The 26,363-nt window shown below is 42.3% G+C and overlaps 1 protein-coding gene across 6 annotated transcripts in view; it reads right to left on the bottom strand.

Moving 5' to 3' along the window:
- Nucleotides 1–772: 772 nt before the first annotated feature.
- Nucleotides 773–26,363, bottom strand: part of ncoa2 (nuclear receptor coactivator 2) — a 74,156-nt gene continuing 48,565 nt past the window's right edge. For 3 of the 6 annotated variants that reach the window (XM_017301950.1, XM_017301952.1, XM_017301953.1), the window contains 14 exons: nt 25,805–25,945; nt 25,149–25,296; nt 22,595–23,924; nt 11,442–11,640; nt 11,142–11,342; nt 10,483–10,695; nt 10,007–10,136; nt 9,685–9,844; nt 8,914–9,210; nt 8,424–8,504; nt 7,705–8,182; nt 6,871–7,048; nt 6,250–6,415; nt 773–3,942 (listed from right to left, as the gene is read on the bottom strand). In XM_017301950.1, the coding sequence (XP_017157439.1) occupies nt 3,931–3,942; nt 6,250–6,415; nt 6,871–7,048; nt 7,705–8,182; nt 8,424–8,504; nt 8,914–9,210; nt 9,685–9,844; nt 10,007–10,136; nt 10,483–10,695; nt 11,142–11,342; nt 11,442–11,640; nt 22,595–23,924; nt 25,149–25,296; nt 25,805–25,945 (3,734 nt within the window). In that variant the 3' untranslated portion in view covers nt 773–3,930. The remainder of the gene's footprint in view (nt 3,943–6,249; nt 6,416–6,870; nt 7,049–7,704; nt 8,183–8,423; nt 8,505–8,913; nt 9,211–9,684; nt 9,845–10,006; nt 10,137–10,482; nt 10,696–11,141; nt 11,343–11,441; nt 11,641–22,594; nt 23,925–25,148; nt 25,297–25,804; nt 25,946–26,363) is intronic. The other 3 variants (XM_008396349.2, XM_008396353.2, XM_008396354.2) reach the window with 3 other exon arrangements.

Below are 26,363 nucleotides of genomic sequence, written 5' to 3'. Positions count from 1 at the left end.
TATGGGCTGGCTGCAACGAGACGCTATACTTTAAATATGCTGAGTCAATGCCAGCCCCTAATTAGAAAATACTACGTAAATGAGAATATCATCAAAAGTGTAATTTATATTACCAATTCAATTCGCGGAACGATCCCTATGAGTTACATCTATTCGTTACGCACCCATATTTCAAGTGGAACTGACAAGGTGTTGAGTATAACCCAAGTGATCCCACAACTGCAGATGACGTGGCTTCCCGTTATAGTCAGACTGTGAAAACTGGATTCCACGTGTTTTCATCCGCTGCTTGGACTCTGACTTTAGATGAAAGTAAAAAAAATAAAATAAAAAATACTTTCATCTAAAGGAATTTGGAGACTGACTATTGCTGTAGTCTCCACTGAACTCTTAAAACTGGCTTTACCTCGAGGCTGTAGTCATCAGTCGTTCTTGTGCACTTTTTTCCTTCCACTCAACTTTCTTTAAAATGCTTGCAAACAGCAAAGTCAGTTTCATTTGCAGTAACCTTTTGTGTCTTTTCCTCCTTGTGGAGGGAGTCGGTAACTGTCTGCAGGACATCGTCAGTCTTCCCCATGATTATGTACATCATTTTACATCATTCACTTTCTGGAGATCTCCCTTTATGCAGTGATTTAAGAGAATAAAATTGGGTAGAAATTTATCTATAAGCCTTTAAACCTTAGGGAGAGGTAGTCTAAAAGCAAAGCAAAAATGTTTATTTTTTTTTAAAGTTACTACCATCATGAAATAAAGGACGCAAACAGTTAAATTATGCATTAACAGAATTCTTTATTTACAAGGCAAATAGCATCAGCGAAGCCATATTAGTTCACAACTTGCATAACTGTGGTTTTACCTTCTCTTATATATCTAATTTTGCATAAAACACTCACACGCGCGCGCACACACACTCACGCACGCAACACATGCTCACACACAAACACAACCATGGGATAACAAAGGTCAGATGGATGCAGGTATACAGTGCGACTCGCGGACGACGCAGAAAACAAAACGGAAACAAAAAAAAAACAGTGATCTTTCTTCAGAAGAATCCAGTATAGTACATATTGCTTCAGTATCTCTGTGTATCTTCTTTTCCATACAACAGTGAGGAGAGGACCGAGCCTCTCCCAACATAGAAGAGCAATGATCGTGGTTGTGTGGGGAAGGGAGTGACCGTGTTTTCAGCAGCGGAGGAGAGGTGAATAGTGGTGCACCCATTCAAATACTGTACAACCAGTCATTATACAAATTTATACAGACAGCAGTGTAATTTACAAGAACAGGACGAAATCTAAGGCAATATGCTAGGGTGTTTAGCATTTCAAAGGTTTGCATCTTAGCTCTAAGAAACCAGCAGACAATACAAAAAGGGTATTTAAAGTTCTGTAAAAGCAAACGTTAAAGAGAAGAAAATATAGTGTGTAGTTAAGTGGGTCCAAAGTCTGAATATGTGCACTTCCTCTGCACTTGGCTTCAGAAATTCTTTAAAAAAAAAAAAGCACTGCTACCACATGGCTTTAAGTTCTTTTCAAAACGCTGACAATCTTTGGAAATTTGCAAAGGGCTCTGAATCCTTTTAAAAGCCTATTTGAGAAAATGGCTTTTAAAGGCTTTATTCTGCATGGGTGGATTTTTTACAATCAGATCAGCATATAATGGGGAAAAAAAAAAGAAAAAAAAAAAAGTATGATCTCCTGTAGACTGACGGCAAACATCCACAGGGCGAGCAGTGTGTGCGAGCAGCCTCTACACTTTTCAAATTATGTCTGGAAACGAGGAGGAAAACAAAAAAAAAAAAAAAATGCAGAAAAGACAACGGTGTGACGACGACGACAGGTTAGAAAAGAAAGAACAGTAGGTCTTCAATGACGATACATTCAGAGTGAATCTGGTTTATGACGAACATCTGCATTTAGATCCTGCTAAGTGACATCTTTAGGAATTTCATGTTTCATGTTTTTTTTTTTCCTTGTGTGGGCTGGCTAACTAAGAAGGTGAAAGAAATCCAATTGAAATGTGAGGAATCATTTGGCTTGATCAAAGTCTGTTCCTGGGTAAAATAGTTTATATAAAAGTTTTTTTTTTTTTTTTTTGAGGTTAGAGAGGATGATTTGCTGCAGATCTCAATTCCCTTTTGGGTAAATAGATCAGCACGTCATCAGCGAACACTTTTATACTTTAATTGCCTGAGGTCATAAAATATGGCTAAATGTCTGTCAGAGCAGGTGCAGTCTTAACTCTGACCTCTGCGATAGAAGAAAAGGCTGGAGGAAGAGAGGGCTCATTTCGATCACGAGGGGGGGGAATAAACTACCTCCCCTCTGCAGGTCCCCTGCCCCCCTCAGATGGCTGCATAATTTATCAAGAACGCTGTGTGTGTGTGTCTGTGTGTGTGTGTGTAGACTTTTTCTTGGTACAAACTGCAATAAAAAACGGTGTTTAATACTGCATCCAAACGCAGAGCAAAAACGTGGTTTTTTTTTCTCCATTCCAAATTCAGGAAACTGTACAAAAATTACAAAAACAAACAAACAGAAAAGGATTCTCAAGTAATTATTGCTTGTTTACATCACACCCGAACAGTTTGCACCTAGCAGCTTGTACGAAGCAGTTTTCACTCCAGACAACAAAGAAAGCACACTTTTTTTCTTCTTTTTTTTTCCTTTATAATTTTGAGTTAATGTATGGCTGTGAGGAGTTTTATTTTTTTTTTTAAAACACTTTTTTTTGTGTTCTATGCTAAAAGGCAGAGAAGCAAGCCGTAATCTGTACACTGTATACACAGCACACCCACTAAGAACAACCTGCACCCCCGGTCCGAGTCGTACCAGAACATCAGAATGTCAGGACTTCACAGAACAACGATAAGAAAAAAAAAAAAAAAAGCACATATAACTGCTCTGCTTTAAGAGAGGCAGTAGTGACCAGTAAGGAATAAAATAAATAGGAAAGAAAAGGTTGGTTTTTTTTTCCACTTATCGGTATGTACAATTCATTTTGAACCATATTTGATTTTGACATCTTCTGAAACAGCTGGACCAAGATTATAATCCATAATTCAGGCGATTAGAAGAATCTTCTCAACCATTACTGTTAAAAAAAACAATAAAAAGTGCCTCTTTCACACTTTTAGGAATATCTTCTTGCTACAAGGATAAAGAATCATCTACAATAATTAAAATGAATCTATACAGAAAAATAAAACTTAATTTAATACACTATATAAACCTCTTGACTAAATTATTCTAATAATAGAATTCCACTCAAATCATTCTTCTGCAGTGTTTATCGAGATCAGTTTTCTCCTCCCTCCCTCCTCTGTCTTTAATCTACATATTAATTTTCATAACAAGAAAAAACAAACAAAGAAAAAAAACAATTATAAAATAAAATACAGCAAAAAGGCAAAAAAAAAAACAACAAAAAAAAACCCGACTGAGCTCCGTTCGTACTTGTGAACATGACCCGGGAGTCTCTGCTGCCGTTTGAAACCCACGAGGAAACGTCCCAAATGAGTGAAGAGAGAAGAACGACTCGGTTCTGCTCTGAGATGAGATTGTAGATGGCCGCTGTCCGCTGAGAGGAATACATTCAACACATCCACTGATGCCCCCTCTGCTCCCTGAAGTCAGTGTATCCCACCAGGAGGGCCCTACAGTAAGTCACACGACGGTGAATGCGGCTGGACGGGCAGGTAGGCTGGCCTTCTGCTCACTCCTGTGTCAGTCCGGGGCCCGACGGGTCAGTTGGGGTGAAAAGGGAGTGAGAGAGGGGGGGAAGGGACAAGGGGCTCAGGACACGGCCCGGCTGGTCCAAGGGGCAGTCGGTTACTTACGAGTTCGTGTTTTTGATTCTTAAAGGGCCGACGCGCTCCCTGCACCAGCTGATCGCTGAGGTTCGTGTTAAGAAGCTTCAAGGGGGTCAACAGAATTTCTGTGGAGGAAATGCAAATATTACTTTATGCACTTAAAGCAACCATTCACGGAGTACCCACAAATTTCATTAGGTCACACTTCAGCACTTGTGTACACAAAGTAGTTTAGGAAAATTCTTAAAATTTCCAATTCTAAAAATTTTCTTAGAATTTCACCTACTTAGAAAGTTTCTCACAAACCACCTTAGGCTTTAAAAGACCTTCTAACGTGGCAAAAATGTAAGGAGTAGTGAAGAGAACTTTTCATGAGCATAAGAGCGCCTTAAACTTCTTGCAGTCTCAAGTGGACGCTCGGGGAGAGCGAGGCAGATGTCGCGGTCGGACGACGGGAATGCGATGAGGGGTGTGTCCTGTCAGCATACATCACTAACTAGGGCTGAGACGATTATGGAATGATTCGAGTACCTGTGTTTTTAAAATTCATCTTGGCAAGTTATCTGCTAGCTTCTTCTTTACTAGTTTAAGTAGCTACTACTGAAGGAGGGAAGCTTTATTCGATTAATCATCAGAATAATCAATTACTTGATTACTAAGATAATTGTTTACAATTATCAATGACAAGCTAGCTGTCATTGCTAAACAGCTAGCTTGTTTAGCAATGACCTTTTGTAGCTTGTCCTGCATGTGGAAGGTGAATGCTGGGAAACTAACAACCCAACATTTCTCCCACACAATTGTATAGACCATAACAGAGACATTTTAATAATACTTTGAATTAAACTACTGAAATTGTTTCTGATTCATTTTTTTGTTGTTTTAAACGCAGCCGCATTACATTTAAAATGTAGTCAAGCACAGCAGCTAAAAGCTCAACATGTCAGCTAGAAATGACAAAGAACCAGTTTCTTTAGCGCAAAGCCCGTCATAAAAAATGTGCTATGATAAATTCCTTCTAACAAATCTTGAGAAAAAAACAAAAAAACAAAACAAAACTGAATTAAAGCAAAGTACACATCATTTAACACATTTTATGGAAAACGCAGATGCATTTAAGAGTGTTTAAAGAATTAAATTTTTATTACTAAATGTAAACCTCTCAGCATTGAACTTGTCTAACTATAGGAATTACAAAGCATGTTGGAGGAACATCGTCAAGCGTAAAACCCATAGGAGAAAAACACAAATGCATGCACTAATGGCTCAACAGTAAATAATTGAAATAATCTAAGTGCCAATATTTTTTCTTCTACAAACCCGGAGGCGAGGTAAGTCCAGTGACGGACACGCTGCTATGTTACAACATTCTGGACGGCAGGCAATCAAACAGGAGCGCTGTAGTTAAATATTCATGGATCTTTACGGGCTTAAAAGCATTACGGTCAACAACAGCGCATCGGAGACGCGCAGCCTAACGATACCAGCGAGACAAACGCAGACAAATTAACTTGTTGGGCATTACAACGAGTGGGGCGCGGCAGGAATTGAGTGATGTTGATACACGAAACATGCGAGTCAGTGAGTAACGTCAGCAGCCTACATAAAAGTGTAACTAAATGGTCTGACTTTAAAGTGCCCAGTTACATCACTGCCCTAAAAGTTGGGAAGAGAAGCAGCAGAACTTTAGAGGAGTTACGTAAACTACGGAGTAAATTATTCACCAGCAGGGCAATTAAATAAAAGAGAGATAAACACAGCGCCTAGAATAAGTCAAACAGAAATACGGAGATGAACGCAGAAGGAGTCGGCTTTCGTCTGGGGCATGATTGTCAGATTTCTAATTCATCCGAGCGGTTTTAATCCACGACACAAGAATCAACTTTATTGGTTAAAAAAAAAATAAAAAAATGAAAAAATAAAAATAATGCAAGAACTGGGTGCAAAAGTTGATATATATTGTGGATTCTCTCAAATCAATTACGACTGAATATCACCCCTGAAGTATTTTTCAGGGATAGTTAAAAATCCCTCAGACATGACTTAAAACTAATTAAAAAGCTTTCGGTATCATTTTTTTTTGGTACAACTGCTCCTCGAATCATTGCTCATTCGAGGAGCATGATTTTAGGTTGCTACTATCAGATGCTTAAACATGTTTATTGTCCACAGAAAGTCACAACCAACAACTAAATTTAGACAAATAACTGGAGCTCCAATTACATCTGAAAATTTAGCACAACGTCACTATATGCAATTAATATTCCAGAGAACCGCTTGGACTGTAGTAAGCGGAACGACGAATGCAGAGGACTATGTTCAAGTTCTCGACTTCACTTCGACAACTAAGCTGCCCCCCTCCAAAAAAAAAAAAAGAAAAACGGACTCCAATCACCCATCCAAAATGGCCGTGGAGTGCGGCAAGTATTCACCTGCTCTTGCCCCATGGAGGGCAAGCCGGGCGAGGACCCCGATGCCATAGACGTGACGCTCATCTGGCTGCTCAGCTGGTTGTTGAGGCCCATGCTGTTGCCGTTGTACATGTTGCTGCTGTTCTGTTGGGCGAACTGCGGCGACGCCTGCTGCTGCGAGAACATGCTGGGCAGAGGAAACGCAACGGAGGCCGTTAGGTTGGACCGTCAGTCACCGTGTGCGCACGTGAATTTTCACAGGATTAAAATAATAATAATAATAAAAAAATGCAGTACCGACATGTCCCAGAATGCTCATAATTAATAAATACTTGTTTTTATTTTGGCTGCTCATGTTTTGATAGTTAAAAAGACTAACATCCTTTGTTCTTTGCTCTTGAGGCTATCATGTGGACTGACTTTTTTTGTTTTTACAAACATAAATCTTTCTCCTTCTTAAGCCAGTAAAGCATTAATTTAAGATTATTTTATTCACCAGAAGACCATAAAACCCACAAACATCCCTGATCAACATTTTCTGAATATAAACAGAACTCTGAGAGCATCCAGGTCCACAAACACGAACTCAGTCTTTACATTTTTTCACAGTCGCATTCAGCTGGATGTGCTGGTCGTCCTCACCTGTTGCCTCCCATGTTACCCTGTGGCCATCCGTTCATGTCAGGGGAACCCTGGAAAGCGGCGTTCTGCTGGCCCTGCTGCATCATGGGGGACTGTGTGTGCGCCATGCGCGGGGAAAGCAGCGGGCTCTGCGGCGTGCTGGCTCCAGCAAAACTCCCGTCTGCCTGTTGGCTCATACCTACGGAGGACAAATTCAAACACGTCAACCATACCCGTCCCACAGAAAGTAAGTGCAATAAACATATTTAGAACAAATGCAAGAAGAAGAAGAAGAAGAAGAAGAAGAAGAAGAAGAGTGCTGTGACAAAACAGATGAGGTATACAAGAGGCCTCTGTGTTTTGAGGTGAAAAAGTGTCAGCATTCAGGGTCAATTACAGGCAGGTGGAATTTTCTACATGCATTTTAACAAAAGAAGAAGAGAGAAGATGGAGATTATTTTACAAAAAAAAAGGTGAAATCTCAAAAAGACGTAAATATGGTAAATGTCATTAGATAAATCAGGTAAACGTACGACAAACTATTCAGATAATTCATGGCCAAACTGGGAGGTGGGTGGGTCGATTTATTGAGCTCTGACTCCATCTAGTGGAGTAAAAAAAGCATAACTAGGAGATAATTTATAGGTTTACTGACTAAAATATGCAGCTTAATCTGTATCGGTTTATGATGATAGTGATCATCAATGCATGAAATTATAAATCTGGCATTCGACATCAATTGGAAGTGACGCATTCCAATTGATTCACATCAACACACACACACACGCACACATATATATACAGCGTTCTTGGGTGAAGTGTGCTGTTGGCTGGCGGGGGGAGGGGGAGCAGTACCTGAGTTGGGAAACTGAAAGGCACTGTGCTGCATTTGGGGGCTGAGTACGCCCACATACTGTCCGCCCATCATGTTTGTGTTTCCCATCATCATCTGTGAGGAGGAGGAGGAGGAGGTGGAGGAAGAGGAGGAGCCATGCAGGTGGAGCTGAGGGTTGGGGGGCAGAGAGGGGAGGCTGGGGGAGAGAGGGGAGGAGAAGGGGCTGGTGGGGGGAGGTGACGAGGCCAGGCCTGTACTGGTACCGTAGCTGGGCGGGTAAGGGAACTGCTGGGGGGCGGCCTGGGGGTTCCTGGGGTTGCTCAGGCCTCCGGCCATGTTGGGAGGCAGGCTGAGGCCCTGGGCCCTCATAGCTATGCTGCGCTGCTGCTGGACCTGCTGGGCCTGCTGAACGTGCTGCTGCTGCTGCTGTCGCTGCCTCAAGTGGTTGCTGAGCATCTCCCGCTGACGCTGCGCCAACATGTGAGCGTTGATGTTTCCCTGGAAACAGCAGGAAAAGGAAGCGCCAGAGCGACGGTGACGAGATGTCAGATGTAACCCGTTTTGCATATGCGTGTCTCTGGTTTCAATGTGTCCAAGCGTGAAAAAAAATTTTTTTTTAAGGCGTATGAATACTTTTGGAATATACTGTGACGTCTTTAAGTCTTTAGTTTATTGTGAAGCATCAGGAGGCTAAATTAGTGGATGGAACATGTTTGTGCACGAATGTTATTGGTTGTACCTGGTTTGGGGCACTGGCTCGTAGAGGTAGGTTCACATTTGACACGCCAGTCATCTGCGTCATCATTGGCTGACTTTTCTGCTGGAAACCCCCCACCCCACAAAAACACATTTAAGCACAAATAAAAAGAGTTACTGACTTAAATTTATTTCAGCACCTCTTTAATTTTTAAGTTTCACTCTCTGTAATCTGTGAAAACCACCATGTAAATATTTAGCCACGAGGATTCATTTTCATCTCTAGTCCCGACAGGTTAACGGCGAAAAACAACACACACATGGACGAACACACACATGTCATAATTTACTGCAAATTACAAGAAATTGGTAATAATGGTACGAAATACAGAAATACCACTAGGAAGTCTAAATGTGTGCAATCAGAGGCTTCAAATTCGTCAGCCTCGAGAGCGATTACGTAACTCAAACCTGTGAGTTCAGAGTCGATCGACAGGCTGCGTGTCGCCTCATGCCGGGGCGGTCTAGCGTACCTGTTGGGACTGAAGCCGGTGCTGGAGCTGCAGCCGCAGCGCGTTGGGTTGGTTCGGGGCGACCCCGCCCGGCCTGAGTCCGGGCCGCGGCTGCATCCTCATCATGGGGTAGCTCGGCCGGGGCCCCATCTGGCCGGCCATCGGGTGAAAGCCGGGCTCCTGCATGGGAGGGCCGGGAAAGCCCCTCGGCACCATGTGGGAGGGCGGCGGGCCGAACTGCTGCGCGTACATTGGGGGCTTCTGATCCAACATGATGGTGGGGTCCGGGGGGAACTGCTCTGGTTCCAGTGACTGGCTCTGAAACGGCAAACAATCGACATTAGTAGAACATCTGTAAGAAATTGGTGCAAAAAAAGACAGAACTTACAGAATCGTGCTAAAGGATTCAGTCACCTTAACCTTTTTCTAAAACCATTTTCTCACAACAACTGCAAATGTCATTGTAGTGTTCTGTATTAGGAATTTACAACCGTAACGCCGACCTGTCTGCTATGTGCTTTAATCTACAGGATGCTCTTTACTCCCTAATGTCCTCTATGAAACTTCTGAGGCCTTCACAGATTAAACTGCAAACAGGTAGACTCTTTTTTTACTAATGAGGAGACGTTTGAAGGTAACTGGTTGCACCAGATTTTATTTAGAGGTATTCCGATTTAAAAAAGAGGCAGAATACAAATGCACAGCAAAAATATTTAGACTTATTCGATAAGATTTAAGACAATTCAAGTCGCATTATCACCCTTGTGAGAAACGGTGTTATAAAAAGCTCACCTGTTCTACCAGGGCGGGGATGCCGAGAGCTCGATCGATCTCTTCTAAACCATCGAAATCTTTTAGAGCCGAGTACAGCTGGGACATCAGGGCCCCTTCGTCCACTGCGCTGCCTTGATCGAGACTCGGATTGCAGAGGAGATCGTCTTGCTGTGCAGGTCTGTGGAAAAAGAAACAAAAATGCCTAATGTCCACTTGTATTACAGAAAGGTTCGGGGGTAGCGGGGGACCTGTGTCTACATTTAAGAAAATCCCCAGACGCAGAGATTGCCACCAGCTCCTTTTGGGAACACAAAACGGTCATTTGTGGTTAAAAACTTACCTGTTCTGGTTTACAAAAGGTGTCTGATCAATTGGCATCATGCTGTCCGGCCAAGGGGCCGTCTGATTGGGCGGAGCCTGCTGCTGAGAGAAATGGTGGCCGACCATATTAATGTCCATATCAGGTTGGGCTGAAAGAGAAAAGAAGAAATACCCAGGTCAATGGAATTATTAGAGAGATGCCCAGAGATTTTTTTTTATTTTTTAAATACTTTTGCAATTTCTCTTTCACGAGAGCAAAAAAGGGAAAAATGATGGGTGTTAAAATAATTCACCTGCTACACCGCGACCAAGCACAAGATGGCATCCTTTACAACTGTGATAAGCTAGTAAACTATGAGGGGGTGAGCTGAGGTATTCCTCACTACTTTAGCAGCTTCAAATGGGCGATTTCATGAACTACAGATTTAAAGTCTCTGTAATGCAGCTTCTTATTTCTGCGCCTTCATACCAAGACGTTTTAAAGTTGGCTCTCACCGTTGGCCATTAGTGGAGACTGCAGCATCGGCCGGGGTCCTGGCTGGCTGTTGGGTCTCATCGGAGCATTACCGGGCACCATCCTACCCTGTATGCCTCCTTGTTGTCCCGGAGCGGAAGCTCCAATAGGAGGTGCAGAAGCTGGACCGGTCCATCCCTCCGGCTGCTGCTGCTGCTGCATGGCTGGCCGCGGACCACCTTGGGTCATCAATCCTGCGGGAGCGGGAGGAAGGACAACGACGCAGAGATGAGAAGCGGTGAGAAAACGGTCCGAAAAGATTTTGGAGAACGTTCTCTGCAAACATATTGTGGCGCTGGTCTGTGGATCGATGTGAAAGGGAAAATCTTTTGTGAGCAATGCTGGAAGTTGCTCGGGGAGGATCGATTTGTGGGAGACGCAGTGAGAGAAACTTCGCTGGTGTGTGGGCGACTATTTCCTGTCACAGGAAGTGAGTCAGTGTGTCATGATGTTGATGGGTTCGGGTGAAAGACACAGAGGCAGAAGGAAAAGTGTCTAATCGGAATTTGGAATCAGCCACAAGTGTCACAGTTTAAGACTACAGTTGTATTTTTGTTTGTTTGTTTTGTTTTGGGGTTTTTTGCATATTGGACCACAACGTAATTTGATTTGACTTGAAGAGCTTAGAGGTTAGACTTACCTGCATTGCCCATACCAGGCTGGTTGGGCATCATGCCATGACCTCCCAACATGCCTTGCTGCTGTTGCATTACAGGGTAAGGGCTGTTGGCCCGTATGGGGTACTGCAATGATGGCTGCTGTGAGGGGACATTCATGTCCAGAGAGACACTCCTCACTGGTAATGCCCTGCCCGGCTGCCCTGGTCGGACAGCGCCAAAGTCTTTTAAAAAAAAATAAAAAAAATAAAAAAAGAATAAAGGCTAAAATCCAGTTTTTTTTTTTATTTGCCTTTCTTTTCCTGAGTTTGAGCTCTACTTACTAGTTTGACCCATGCCGGGTCCGAGGCCTCTGGGTTGCTGCTGCGTCGCCATGGCGGCGTTGCTCTCCGACATCTGCAGGATGTCATTAAAGATGTTCTGCTTGTCCATTGGACTGGGCAGCGAAACCGGCCGCTGTTCACAGAAGAGCTGCGGCTGAGCGCTCTGCAGGTCGTTCAGGATGTCGTCAAGCTCCGATGACTATGAAAACACAAACAGATGAGGCACGTGGGATTCAAATTAGAAACTGATTAAAGCCAGACATGGAAGTGCTGATACATAATGTTCTAATGAACGTTTGACAAGATGTTCGACCAGAGAGGTCTGCTGGAACGCCTTCTGTAGTCTGATGCTCAGATGACAAAAGAGCCAAGGAGGATTCAAACCAAAGAATCTGGTTCTAGCTAGCATGGTGGCTGTAGCATCGTGAAAACAATCACACTGCTTTAAAGTTCAAATTAGCAAAAGCAGTTTTGGACACAAGAGACAATGTTTTATCTTCAAAGACCCCAGATTTTGAGTTTTGTTTCCTGAAAGTCATATTTAAGGCTTTATAATGCACATTTAAGGCCTTCCTGGTATGGTAAAACAACTCAAGTTATCTTGCTTACCCAATAACTTATATTAACTTGAAGTACAACTATGGTTGTTTTTTGCATCTTTTGTACTCTTACTTAAATTCAAGGTCTTATAATGTACATAAAGCTTCACACACAACAGTCATTCCAAGAAGCTGTTAGTCAATTGCTGAAATATCTGTTTTCAAGCCAAACTGTGTTAATACTTTTTTTCCTATAGTGAATGAGCTGGCAGAAGATAACTACCAAGAACATTTCAACTCCCTTAATAAACAAAAAAAGCACGTCTTGGTAGGAGAGGAGAGACTATGTCTTGGAAAAAAAGCGGAAGAATGTGCGAACAAATTGAGGATGCAAAACATTTAAGACGTAGTATGGAAAAAACACTCAAGACATTTTAGAGACCAAAACAGAGATGATCAAATTAAAAGAACTTGTTGGAAATCCTTTCACAATTTGAAACTCTCCTGTTTCAGAATCCGAAATGTATAATAATATATAATTTTTCAACCAGATAATGACGTAAAATAAAGAAGTTCAATGGCGTAAAATAAAGAAGTTCAACCGAAGAGCCAAGCGCCACTCAGGGCTACATGTAAATACAAAAGGAATATCATCTGACGTGACAAGTTGTTGTAGCTTTCCACAAGCTTTTATCTTCAACAAGGACAAGGCCAAGATGAGGAGAGCTTTACTTGCTCAGTGACGGGAGTTAAGGGTCAGGGAAATAGTTGCCATTTTTAGAAAATAGAAGCAGCCGCCAACAGATACTCGGTTTTCCGAGACGAGGCGAGCGTTTCCAGATAGTGGCGGCCTTGTGGAGCCACGGCACTGATAAAAAGGAAGAACCGACTAGGATTTTCTTTGTATTTTCATATACTTCTGGCACTTTCAGTTGTCTGAAATGTAAAATTAAAAAGGCCAACAGGATGTTTGCTTTACGTAAAAGACATTACGAAGCAGGAGAGAAAGACAGAGAAAAGCAAGATGCAAACATAACATGCAAGATGAAAACTATCTTCATTTACCAACAATAAGATATATCAAATCACTGTCAAGCCTGGATAAGATTAGAGTGCTAACAAGGTCACATGGATACTGTTAATGCTGTCGTATGAGCTGCAGAAACACGATCTACCCAGTTTTCAGACTACAGGCCTCCTGACAAACTCGTTCATGATGACCTTTCATTTGCTCCAGTTTAATACAAACTACTTTCATTTTGAAGGGGTAATTTATTTTGTCATAATACATAATGTAACAATTATATTTCCACCTGGAAAACAAGTGACAGAGATAATTTTCTTAAAATCCAATAGCATCAAAATGACCACTTATTCAACTACAAATAACTGTTAAGTTGAAGGGTGAGCTGTAAAAAAAGGAACAAGGGAACAAATAGAAAATAATATATATATTTTTAATGAAAACTACATTGAAGCAAACAGACTGTTCATTGACTGATCACAGATTTAAGGAAATAGTCTTAAGAACTTAAAATTTGTGCTTGAATCTGGTTTCATGTCATTTCCTGTTCAAGTATGTACAGCATCATTATGGCACAAGTCTTTCTGTCTCTGCATCTCTACATCTTGGCCTCCATCAACACAAACTTGCTTTCGTACTCGCTCCTTGGGTGGGCCATACACGAGACGCTAAAAGACGGGAAATATTTCATTCTTAAGTTTATTCTCTGGTCCAAAGGATGGGAGTCTGACCCCAGATAACAGAATTTAAGTCAAAGGGTGTTAAAAGGAAATTGAACTCTGGTACACCAAAAAAACCCAGGTTTCAGTTCAGTTGAAGTGAACTTCAACAGTTCAAATGCACATATGAATGCGGAGTGGACTGGAGACCTCCCCAAAAGCAGGAAGCGCTCTATAGCGCAGGGCATTCTGGGTAACTACAACAAAAACAAACGCCCACATCTAGCGCTAGTGGGAGAAATGGTTTGTATGTTTTCTTTTTTATTTATCAGAAACAAAAGAGAAATCCTACTACTGTTAAAATCTGATGCCAATCAATTTTTGTTTTCATTTTGTGAAGGAGGAAGTTGCACTACATCTTCTTCAGAGGTTTTCCTGTTGTTTCCTTCAGTGGTTCTTGATGCAGCGCCGCCACAGGCGAGGAGGTGAATAAGGATTTTTCAAAGCGTTTGGTTTGTTTGACACAGTGCAGTGTGAAAGCAAATCACACCAGGTGAAAATGTAACAAATGCTGTAATTTTGGTCCCCAATTGAACAAGTGTGAAAACACTAAAAACTTGCCTATATGGGGCTGTAGCTTTAACTGAAGGCATGTGCCATTCCAGGTTTTGCTTCCCTCTTTAAACTAATAGCTTTAAACTTTTCATCAGCCGGTGAACAACCTGTTTTAAATTTAAATAAGGTGTTCAAGAAATAGTCCACTCTGGCTTGCGTCTTACTCCCATTTCATCTTTTAAAAGTTTTAAGTTGAACTTTCAACCTGGTATTAGTCCAGTGGCACAAAACGTGAGTATCAGCGACATGTTTTTAAGCTGCAAGACTTTGATCAGGAGTGTACATCTAACAATTATAAGAACACCAAATAAGATGAAGCAAAATTTAGTCAATAAAAAAAAAAGCAGATAATCAATTAAATGCAATGATTTCAAGGCAGCCACTGGGAATTTAAGTAAATAAGTTGCAGTGGCCATAACTGTCCAGCAGAGTGCATCGCGCCTGGGCTAATATTTACAGATCGTGACATACTGTACAGCAGTACAGCACCACAGTATTGTCTAGTGTTGCACTTCGGTTTTCCATACAGTGACATTTATTTGTCGGGCATGGAACTGCTACAGATAACAGGGTAGCCAAAAAAATGTCTGACACAACATTTATCTGAAGAGCTCAAGGTCCTCAGCTTTCACGCGACAAGAGGCAGACCCGGTAGGGTCCTCATATAAACGGGATGAAAATGATTAGCCCCGCAATGCTGATAATACTGAGAAAGGACGAGCGGAGTGGATATATAGGAGACCTGGAGAGAGTAGCAGAGTGAGGATGGAGTGGTGGGAGAGAGAAAAGCCCTAATGAGGTCAGGAATGATGTAATGCCTCTGTACACTCCGTTTGCTCTCCTCCTCCTCGATTCTCTCTCCTCCCACTTTCAGTTCTCTCCATTTCTAGTTGCTTTTACTCTTAATGGGTTCTGCCGCTATCAATCCTTTTAACTGGCTGGCCTTCGGTGCATGTCTGTGTATGTAATTCAATCCGTGTTCTCCTTTTCTCAGCACTACAACCTATAAGCGTACGGACACAGGCAACACGCAAACGTTCAGAGGCAGGAAATAAAAAAAATAAAAAAATCACAACCTGGTAAATATACAGTCTCAAAGCACTCGCAGATTAGACATTTATCACCCAATTAAGTCTTAAGACTCCACTCTGAAAGCACTCAAGAAAAAGCAGGGGGGAAAAAGGCACTGTATTTAATGCATTATCAAACTTCATTTCTTAAAATAAGGTAGAATCTGCTCCTGAATAGCGACGATGACAGCAAGTTAAATTACTTAAAAGAAAAATAATATTTAAGTACCGACATAGAGAATGATCTTCATGCTGCAGGAATTGGCTGTCAGCTGCTGATGTGTCCTACATTTTTATGCATGTTTCATAGTTTAGGCACTCAGAGACATTTGCATGCCTAGCAACAGCAGGCTGACGTTTCCCCACAGTGAGCCAGAGATGAAGCACTGACCAACATCTACTCCTACAAACCAAACCGGGACTCATCCGATACTTGATAGAAACCAACACCTCTGCAAAAGTAAGACACTTCACTCTGTTTCACATACACTCGACGGCCACGTACACCTTGCACCATACACCAGAAGTAGGTGTAGAAGAAGTAGAAGTAGTATCCTACCAAAAGTAGCCAGGGTGTGTGATCCTACTTTTGGCATTACAGTTTAACTGACTTAATTCTCAATAGCACAGAACGGACAGGATCGGGATGTTTTGAATTCTGTGCTATTGCAAGACCTACTCATGCCTACATATTTTCATCAAATTTACATAGCTGTAGCTGAAATCAAAATATTAATATTAATGTTCCCAACAGGTCTACTATCTGTGATTTGTTTACCAACTGTCCACATGTAGCCGAATTGTCTTTTTATTTTTATTTTTTAAAGCTGCTGCCCATTTTTGTGTCCATGTCTTGTGCATCTGTGGTGGTGTTTTTTTTTTAAACACCAAGAAATGTACCTTTTTTTTACCTTTTACAATGTTGTTTACAGTATGTCTACGTGTCCTGCTCTGACTGCTGTATTCATATCCACAGACATCTGTCTGCTGAAACACCGATAATTACATTTCATGTCGTTCAAAGCAAAGGGCAAAGTTCATGAAGCAGACAAACAACTTTTTCAATATGTTCTCTCAGCACAATGTCAACCAAAACTGCACTGAAATGTTACGAGCTGAATCATCAACGACTCGTATGGAAGCATTAGCCTAGCATTAGCCTAGAATTTGCGGCAGCTGCCATGCAAGAAATTTCTGTCGAGTTATGCATCTTTGGATACAGGATTTTCTAATTGAGTTATCACTGTGTTCGAGCTGTTTATTACAGCGGTCCTTCCTAAAAGAAAAAAAGAGTAAAAAAAACAACTTTTACTGGGATTAAATATCTATTGCTGTTAAGAGAAATTAACCAAAGAGGCTGCAGCATCCAGAACGTTATTGGAGAGTTAAGTCCAGCATAATTGAATGTAAAGCTGATAAAACGAAGACGCTTAATTACACAATTTTAAAACTATTGAGTGGACAGGGAATCATGCTGCACTGACTGCACATTCTTTCAAATTCAGATTTCTGAAAGCTATTTATTTTTTTCAAGGTTTTATTTTCTCTAGTGGCCTTTATTTGATAGTTAGTTGACAGGAAGGTAGGCAACGAGAGAGGGGGAAGGCATGTGGCAAAGGCCACCAGGCCGGGAATCGAACATGTGACGGCCGCGGCGAGGACTGAGGCCTCCATTTGTGGGTTGCGTTTAGCCCCTGCGCCACCGCAGCACACCCCATTATGAAAGCTTTATTCATAAACAAAGAGAAGTTCGGTTTTCTCAAAACTACTGATATGAACCTGTCTTGTCCTCGACTAGTTCTTCTCAAGAACTGGTCAATGCTGGTGTGGAGCGGACTCCATGGCGGGAGAGTGTCTTTTTTTCTTTTTTTTTTTCTTGACTTAGTTCACGGCATTTGACTGGAAAAGGGAACTTTGAAACAGATCGAGCAAAGCAGAAGTGCCACTGTCAAGTACGCAAACTAAAATGACCCTAGCCCTGCAAGAATGCTGGCATTTAAGCTTGAAATAAATATACTAAATATTGCTGACAGATACATGACCACACCACACCATATTTACCAACTACCATCACAGATGAGTCATTAAAAAAATGATCGACTTGGTGAACGTCACAGGGTAATGGAGCTTGGCTATTTTAAAAATAAGATAAATCACTTCTTCAAGCCATTTAACATCTTTGAAAAGGTTTATAACCAAATAACATGTATGCATAGTACATGGAGCACTGCAAAGTCACTTTTACCTATATTTTAATTTAAATTATGGCCTATTATTGTTTTTCCTTTGAAACTCATCATGATTTTCATTAAAAAGTGAAAATCCTGTGTGGATCCTGTGTGTTCAATTATAAGGGAAGTGATTATTTTGACCATGTCATCATTTTTAGGCATCTAAGCAGGATAAACTTGAATGCTGAATGGATGTAACCATTACAGGTGATGTGCATCTGTGTTAAGAGGCAGGGTGTGGCCTAAAAGATCTACAACATATATCAAGGCGAGCTAAATTATCTAGCAGCTTCCTCTATTTCAGTAAAATGAGCCGAAAAAAACAATTAAAAAAAAGAGACTTACTGACTCTCAAAAGTCAAAAATTACCAAAAAAAATCTCTTAAGGGGTGCTGTAATCTTGAAATTACTAAGACTTGGGGCGTGATCCCAGAAAAATCAAAAGCTTTGTTACAAATGGCCGACAGGGTGAGAAGAAACGTGTTGAGAAAAATGACAAATTAAGCACTAAGGATTTGAGAAGAACCAGGTGTGAGGCTACCAAGAATCCATCATCATCCAGCTCCATCATATTTAATAACTGCCAGAAGTTGTTCAGAGACACAGCCAACATAGTGAAGCCTGAAACCCGACCATCACTGAACAAGCCTCATAAGCTAAAGCATGTAGACTGGGCCAAGAAGTATCTGAAGACAGATTTTTCAAAGATATAGGAAATCTTAGGTATGTGCCAAATCTCTTGGCAGTTCAGATGGATGAACCAGTGGGTGGAACATCTACCAGTCCATACCAGGTAGGGGACTGGTATTATTAAATGACAAAAAGTTGATAGTTGATAGTCTATAGAAACTGACGGACTTCACGAATGGAAGCTTATCACTTTTTCTGAAAAGAAGGGTCAAAACTCTGGTTACAGAATTTTTTTATTTCTCAATTTCAGAAATATTTACTGGAATGTTTTGACTTGGGGATTATAATTCTCACTTAGAGAAAAAAAAAATGAGATGGGAAAATGTGCATTTTAATTTTTTTTAGATAATTCTGCACAATAATTGTGCACTTAAGAATATTCTCAAAAGAGTCAAAATCTCACGTTTACTTTCTTAAACATTCATGCCTGATGTTTACCAGCAGCTTGGATTAACGCTGCAGTTGGTGATCAATAAAAATAATCCTCAAAAATAAAGACTTGCCTTGTAATTGTGCGCACACCGTTTATGTCATATCTGCTTTCGATCACTTAAATGCAGGTAAAAAATCTCAATCCAAAGCCCAGTTCCTTTCCTCCAGCCATGTTTATTTATTTATTTATCTTGTCTGGTAATTAGCGAGTATAGAATTACATTTCTTTCACTGGAGCAACAACTTGGTAATGACTGCCACTTAAGAAACTATTTATGACAAGTGATCAAATTACACAGCTCTTCTCAAGTAACCAGAGGCTGAAAAATGTTGAAAGCGCTGCGTCGCGAACGTGGCTGCTCAGCCGTGAGCCGCCTCCCTCAAAACTGCGGCTGCTTTCGTTTGGACACGTGCTTTGAAATGATCTCAGAATAATGGCTAATAGTTAAAATCGCGCAAACGACGATCTGAGAAGCAGCAACGTGAACAGCCAAGGAATGGCCATTTATAATAAATTAAGAAAAATGTGATCACAATAAGAATTTTGACTCGTCCCAGTCTCAAATTTCAATAAATGACGCTAAATAAACCAAAACAAACTGACAGTGTTTAGTGGCAGTTTTATTTTGGCTATTTTTCTGCAACATTTCTTCTACAAGAGCATCAATAAATATCAAATTAAAAAAATAATATGATTAAATGTGTGTGTACCTCAGTGATATATAAAAAACAAACAAAAAATAACACTCTTATGACGTCCTGAAAAATGGCTTATTTTAAATGGAGATATTTTCCAAGAGTAGTATTTGAGTAGTAGCATTCGTATCGTAATGAAATTTTAAGTCCACATCGTCCGCCCCTAAAACAGCCCCACGCTTAAAGCGGCAGAGGAGAGTGGCAGCAGGGTATCGGTGGCAGGTGCTCTTCTGCCACGCAGCTGGAATGTGAAGAAGCCGGATGCCATCGCCACTGTGGCTTTGGAAAGGCAGCGCGCTGAGATTTAGGATAAAGCCATGTGGATGGATTTTAGGCTTCCTGGCAGGTAAATCGAAAGTTCTCAACTAAACAGAGGACCGCCATTAACCCTACGATTCAAGAGTATCGTAGGGTTCACAAATAACACCAGCATGGAGCAGGAAGTGGACAGGCGGATAGAGACCTTCTTTGCTGAAGAACGGACTCTTTAGAGTTGTGGAAAACAAAAAGGTAAAAACAAAAAACAAAGCAAAGCTTTAAAATTTACAGAGTAGATCAGGTTTTATGAGACATATTTCTATAATGATTTGATATAATTTAAATATGGAGTTTGAAAAAACAGATAAACGAACTAAATATGCTAAGACGTTAGATCCATGGATGTGTAGACAAACAGAAAAGCATGAGACAGAAGGATAATAGGTTGGATGAATAGGTGGAAAGAAAGACAAGTGGGTGGGGTGGATGAAAGATCTCAACATACTGATGGATAAAAGATTTGATTGATGGTGGTGGGATGGGTGGAGGAATAAGCAAACAGATGCATAAATGTGTGAATAGATGGATGGATGAATTGATATAAGACTTCTGTTTTATTTCCACGTCTAAACTGGCTTGGAAATACCCCAACATCCTCGGTTTTCTCTTTATGATTTTACTTTTGAAAATACTTTGTGTGAAAAATACTTAGGAAGTCAAATTCAAACCTTTCCAGACTGTTGGAACATAACCCTGCGTGTGTGTGTGTGTGTGTGTGTGTGTGTGTGTGTGTGTGTGTGTGTGTGTGTGCGCGCGCGACACGTTTTCTCGTCTCACTTTGTAGTGAAAGAACAAAAAAGGTGCGACGACACTCTCAACACAGTCACCTAATACGTCCACCTACTGCTCTGTTGATAACCGATAGCTGATCAAATCACAAGCTTCAAGCTGCCATACAGTGAACCACAGCCATAACTGGGATTTGATTTCTCATTTAACTCTGCCCCGGCCATCAATAATTCAGCCCTGAAACGATGATGGTGAGGAGGAAGAAAAGGAGGAAGAGGAGGAGGAGCAAGGCAGCGGTAGGTTGAGAGTCAGTGAGGAAGCAGTGGGTGAGGTTAGTGGAGAGGATGACTCTCGGTAACTAGTTCAGTCAGCTTTCACACACGGCCAAACAGCGATTCACCATAAGAGCGCAGAAAACCACACACACACACACAAACACACACACACTCACTCACACGAAGTGACTAATGAAGTCACGGATTAGTGTGCATCTAACAAATGTCCTTTTTCTCATTAATGAAATCTGTTAGCCTGGAATGAGCCGTCGCCGACTGAAGGAATGACTGCTTTTAATAACGATCCCATTTCACAGCTGCCGTTAAAAACCACCGAATCCGTTCCATTGTTCGGGTTTACTTTAGTGCCTTGCACCTCCGCGAAAATCAAACCTTCATTATTAAGCCCCGCAATTCTCTTCGTGTACGTCCTACAAGCCCAGCGATCGCTCTGCCCGCCATCTCCATGGCAGCAGCGAGAACACGCAAGAGCATATGGCTCATCATTTTCTCTCTGCATGCCGAGGCTGGGCTCTCCTGGGGGTATCTACACCTTTCTCATCTCCCTCTTCTTTGTTCAGTCTTTCATTATCCAGCAAATCCCGTCCGCCCCTGTTTGATACGTGTACCTAAACAGCCTCCACATGAAAACGCGACCGCTGTGTAAAGATGCCGATTCGGAATAGAAAATAAGAGGAGATCAATAAGAGGAAGGATATTGGTTTTATGCTCTGTAATGTGGTTTAGCAGTGCAGCTTCCTGTACGAATAGGAGTCTTATTGAACGTATGAGGCCATCAAACCTCTGCCCTGTTGAATCGACTTGAGTTTCACTCTCACTGTTCGCTCATTTTTCTTCTTTTTTTCTTCTCTCTCCCCTCCCTCCTTCAGCGCCGAGCCCGCCTCCGGCTCTGCCAAACCTGAGGACTCCGGCCAAATGCAACTGGGATCAAATGGCTGAAGAGAACCACAGGGAGCTCCCTCCAAATGTCACAGTTGTTTGAAGCTGGCAGATAGATTCCCTTAGCGGGCCGCTGCCAACACAAAGGCGGTGAGGGAACCAGATGTGTTTATAAGCCTTAATAAAGCCCAGGCGCGGCAGATTCACTGGAGAAGACGAAACTCTAAAATGCGAGGAGAGGGAGGAAGTTTTCACACCCCGTGCGAACACATTTCGTAAGGGTCGCGCATTTTATTGGCCTTCTTCGTAATCAATCGACACAGACTGCAGAATTGAGAAGTTGACATGGCGGATAAAACCTGAAAAATTTGAGGTGCATTTGTATTATTTTAGAATATATGGCAGGGCTGCAACCTGCTATCTTATTTAACAATTATTCTATCAACTATTCAGACGATTAATGAATTAAACAGCACATTCTATAGATTATCAAAAAAACCAACTTCTAACATGCAAAGAGCTCAGCACATTCTTTTATTGATGTTATATGGTATGTTGATTTTTTTTAAATTAAATTAATAAATGCATAATTTTCCTTTTGTTCTAGGTAGAACATAATTACAGACAGGGTTTTTTTTTATCTTAAATGCAAAATGTATATATGTTTTGTACAATTTAAAATTAATTACTGCTCTAAGTTTGTTATTCTTTCAGCAAATTGCCTTTTTCCGAGTCTATATATTCCAGTTAACGATCACTTACCAAATTGAATGCCGATTATTTCTATAATCGATTATCACCATTAATCGTTTCAGCCATAACATATATCACCCACTTCCTCTTCGCAAAAACAGCTCAAGCTCAGTCTGGTTAATCAGAGAGCTGCCAACGTGTGTGTGTGTGTGTGTGTCTGTGTACATAAACAGCAACGCAAACACACCCACAGCAGAGGTAATATTTTCTTCAAACACTGACCTGCTCGGCCCGATCGTATCCGGCGTCCGGCTTCTCCACCTTGACCTGGGGGTGTTCCTTGACCTTCACCTCCCCGGGCTCCAGCTTAGAGACCTTGTCCTTCATTACAGTGTCATCCTTATCCAGTAGATAGCGCAGCAGTGCATTGTCCTTCTTCTTGGGGCTCAACGGCTCCTGCTTGGGAGTGATTTCTGCCCCCGACGACGGGTTCCCAGCACCTTGTGATTGGTCCTGGCCCAGCTCCTTGCCTGTAGCCTCAGCGGTGAGCTTGGCCAGGTCCACAGGGGATGTACTGTTCTGGAGCAGTTGGTGGAGGATTTTGTGTTTTTCTTTGAGCGAGGTGGCGTGAGTGCTCCCGACCGCGTGGCCGCCTCGGGCCCCGGCGCTAGCCTGGTCCTTTCCCTCTCCTCCGCCGCCCGGCGACAGGGGTGTCTCCAGGGGCTCCGGCTTGGTGGTGAGCAGCTGCAGTAGCTTGGTGTTGCCCTTGTTGTCGTGGACGCGGCTGTGTGCGTCGTGAGTGTCGTGACCATCCAGGGACCCCTCCCTTTCCTCCTTGGGCTCCGTTTGGTTGCCCTCAGCCTGAGCGTGTACCTGATTCACCTCCGAGTGAGTGCCAAAGTCTCCCGCTGCGCCCGCGATGCTCGAGCTTCCTCCGAATTTCGACATCATGTGAGGGTTTACCCCTGACCCCGGTGTGACCCCGGCTGGGGAGCCTATCTTCCGGTCAGGGGAGCCCAGTGTGTGTGCATGCGAGGGCCCGTGTCCCACGCCGTGGCACTCACTGAGGGCCTGCAGAGCGGACAGAGAGCTGCTAGTGTAGCTGTTAGAATGGGCACTGCCCGCGCTTCCAGGGCCGCTGCCGCACATCCCGACAGGAGATGGCGACTGCAGGCCCCCGGCTACACGGGGGCTCCCCGCGCCCCCTGGACTGCCCCGGTGCCTTGGCGACAGCATAGAGTTCTGCTGAGGCGGGTGGGGCCCACCAGCCGGACTGGGGCTGGCACGAGAAGGGCTGTTCATCCTCCAGTTGGGGCCCTGCTGCGGCGGCTGCATGCCCCCGGTGTAGTTGGGGTGTGGAGGGGGGCAGCCGAAGCGGTAGCCCTGCATGTGGCCCCCCATGGCTGCTGGCTCCCTGGGGCCGGCCGGGCCCGGGGGAGAGAAAGGCGTGCTGTTGCTGCTGATCGTAGTGTCTTGGCCCTGAATCCCCAAACCGGGCAAACTGCACGGGGTCGGTGGAGTCATGGAGGGAGTGGAGGGGTTCATTGGTTTGGGGGTCATCCCCGTTTCCTGTCCACCCATGTCCTGACCCATTCCACACACCGGGTGCTCTCTGAATGAACAGATAGAGAAATGTCTTAATTATTAAACTTTCAGGCAATAATAATAATAATAATAATAATAATAATAAAATAACAACAGCGTGAGAAATGAAAAGTTACATCTCTGCAAGTATTTTTGATGCAATCTAAAAAAAATAAAAAAATTAGATCCGAGTAGGAACACTTCACTGACTCACTGGGTAACTTCTGCACCAGCTTATCACAGGCATAAATCTTAATATCAACTAACTTCACGGAGGAGTGAGGATAAATATAGTCATGAAGGGATAATCAGCTAAATGGACTAAAGCTGTTTCATGTCCTCCTTGCTGTCACTTTGTCTTTAATGGATTTGGACTCTAAAAACAAGAAATTAAGCAAAAACAAACAAAAAAAATATCTCCACTTTAACGTTTTACAAAATATCAACCCAAAACCGTAAAATGTAATTGTGAACGGAGACCGCAAAAGAAGTGAGTGTCGTATGTAAAAACTACCGATGTACGCAACGGCTGTGCTTTATTTGGAATCTCTGCCGTCATTAACTTTGTGCCGAGCTGCGTCGCTTTCCTGGAATAAATCGCATTAAGATCTATTGCTGTAATTAACTTTTGTGCATACTCTTGTCTTTTTCCTCAATAGATGGAGATATTGCCCATTCATAAAAACAGCGATCCAAAGTACTTTACAGGAAATCAAATGAAAGACATTAAAATTGCCAAAACCTTGAAGCTCGCTTAAAACGTCTAACACTTTAAAGAATTGCACAAAGGCATAAAAACGTTAAAATAGTCGTCATTATCTCTTCATGTCACATTTTAGTCATTCATTTATGTTTGTGCAAATGGTTTGTTAGTGAGACTCTTTAGTGGAAAGCTGCAGTAAACAGAGGCGGTTTTGGTTTCTGCACATCTCAGTTATCTTAGAAGTGCTTTCTGTGCTTTTCCTTACATGGAAAGTATTTCTGGCTCAGTATTTGTGTTAAACTGTTTTTGTTTTGTTTTTTGTTTTTCTTTCCTGGATGGAGTCAATTAGGGAGCTACTGCTACCATTAACTGTTTTCATAGAACACGTAATCAATCCTTCGCTTGAACTACACACTTAATCTAACTACCATTAGATTTGTGGCGCAAACTGGAGGACAGAATAATCAAGGATTTGTCCCTGCAGGTGGAAATTAGTTTAAGATTAAGATTAGTTTCCTTTCTGACAGATGTGTAGATACGGAGACATACCTCTGTAGGAGGTGCAGGGACATGTAGAGCTGGGGTTCGTTAGTGGCAGATGAGCGCACCAGTTTGCTCTTGGTTTGAGCAGAAACGATGGTTCCATCAGAGAGGGAGAACCGGTAGATTGGACTGAACGCTTGACCGTGGCGGAGAACTGTAGACACAGCAAGCTTCACGTCAGCAAGCACACAAACATTTTTAATTATTTTTTTATTTTTTGGAAGAAAATAAAACAAATGTGTTCCTGCTGGTTCCAGTATTAGAGTAGATTGATGGATAATCCAAGGACTGAAGTTCATGGTTGGCTGCTTTTTGTTGCAATTCATTCAACTATTTAATATTTAAAGCCTCTCTCCCCCCCCTCTTTCTCCAGAGCCTTGAACTTCTTTCCCCTCTTTGAAACATCTAAAACAAACTTCAAAGTCCTTTATTATGGCCTGATATGACAAACAAACATGGAAGTAGTGTACCGTTGAAGTTACAGGTTTAATCATTTCACTGTTCGTCTTTCAGCTTTACGTATCCAGACATTTCTGCCCATTCTTCTTTAGAATACAGTTCAAAGTCAGTTATACTGGTTGGAAAAGCGTCCATCCGACTATTTATAATGAATTTAATGATTTATTTCTGCAACCAACTGTGAAGACGTGTAAAATAATAACCTTCTTGCTGGTGTCTCTTGGCAAAAGATATCTCCCCGTCGTTCTGCAGGTGGAACCTCTGGATGCAGCGCCTTACTAGATCCTCCCAGCCCGGCTTCATGGACGCTCGCAGTAGACTCGTGTCCAGCGACGTAATCTTACCTAGTCGCAAAGGAGGACGTTACGGTAGCTGCAAATGTACGGAATTATAAACTTCTACCTCCCGACCCAAACTGGCTGCTAAGTTTTAACGTTTCAAATGAGAATTTCAGGGCGAATAAAAGTCACTGTTTTGCCACCTGGTTTAACAAGTACGTCCAGGATATTTGTGTCGACACAGGCAATCGCTCGCAGCGGTGCGACACTTGTCCCTCAAGTGTGTGCCATTTAAAATGGAAGCAACAGACCGCTTAAGGGCTGACAAACTCCCTCCTGCTTGACTGACAGCTACATGGACCAACTTGTCACAGTAGCAATAACAGGAGCCATTTACAGCAATACATCACATTTAACAATCACCAAGGCGTCAAAAAAAGAAACTACAGAGGCAGTCCGGCAGCTTACGTCGTGTTTTGCTTAA

This window comes from Poecilia reticulata, linkage group LG20, assembly GCF_000633615.1.
Source record: "Poecilia reticulata strain Guanapo linkage group LG20, Guppy_female_1.0+MT, whole genome shotgun sequence".
NCBI classification, from domain to species: Eukaryota; Metazoa; Chordata; class Actinopteri; order Cyprinodontiformes; family Poeciliidae; genus Poecilia; species Poecilia reticulata.
Note: the sequence above shows the minus strand (reverse complement) of the source record. Positions and strands in the feature narration are given on the sequence as shown.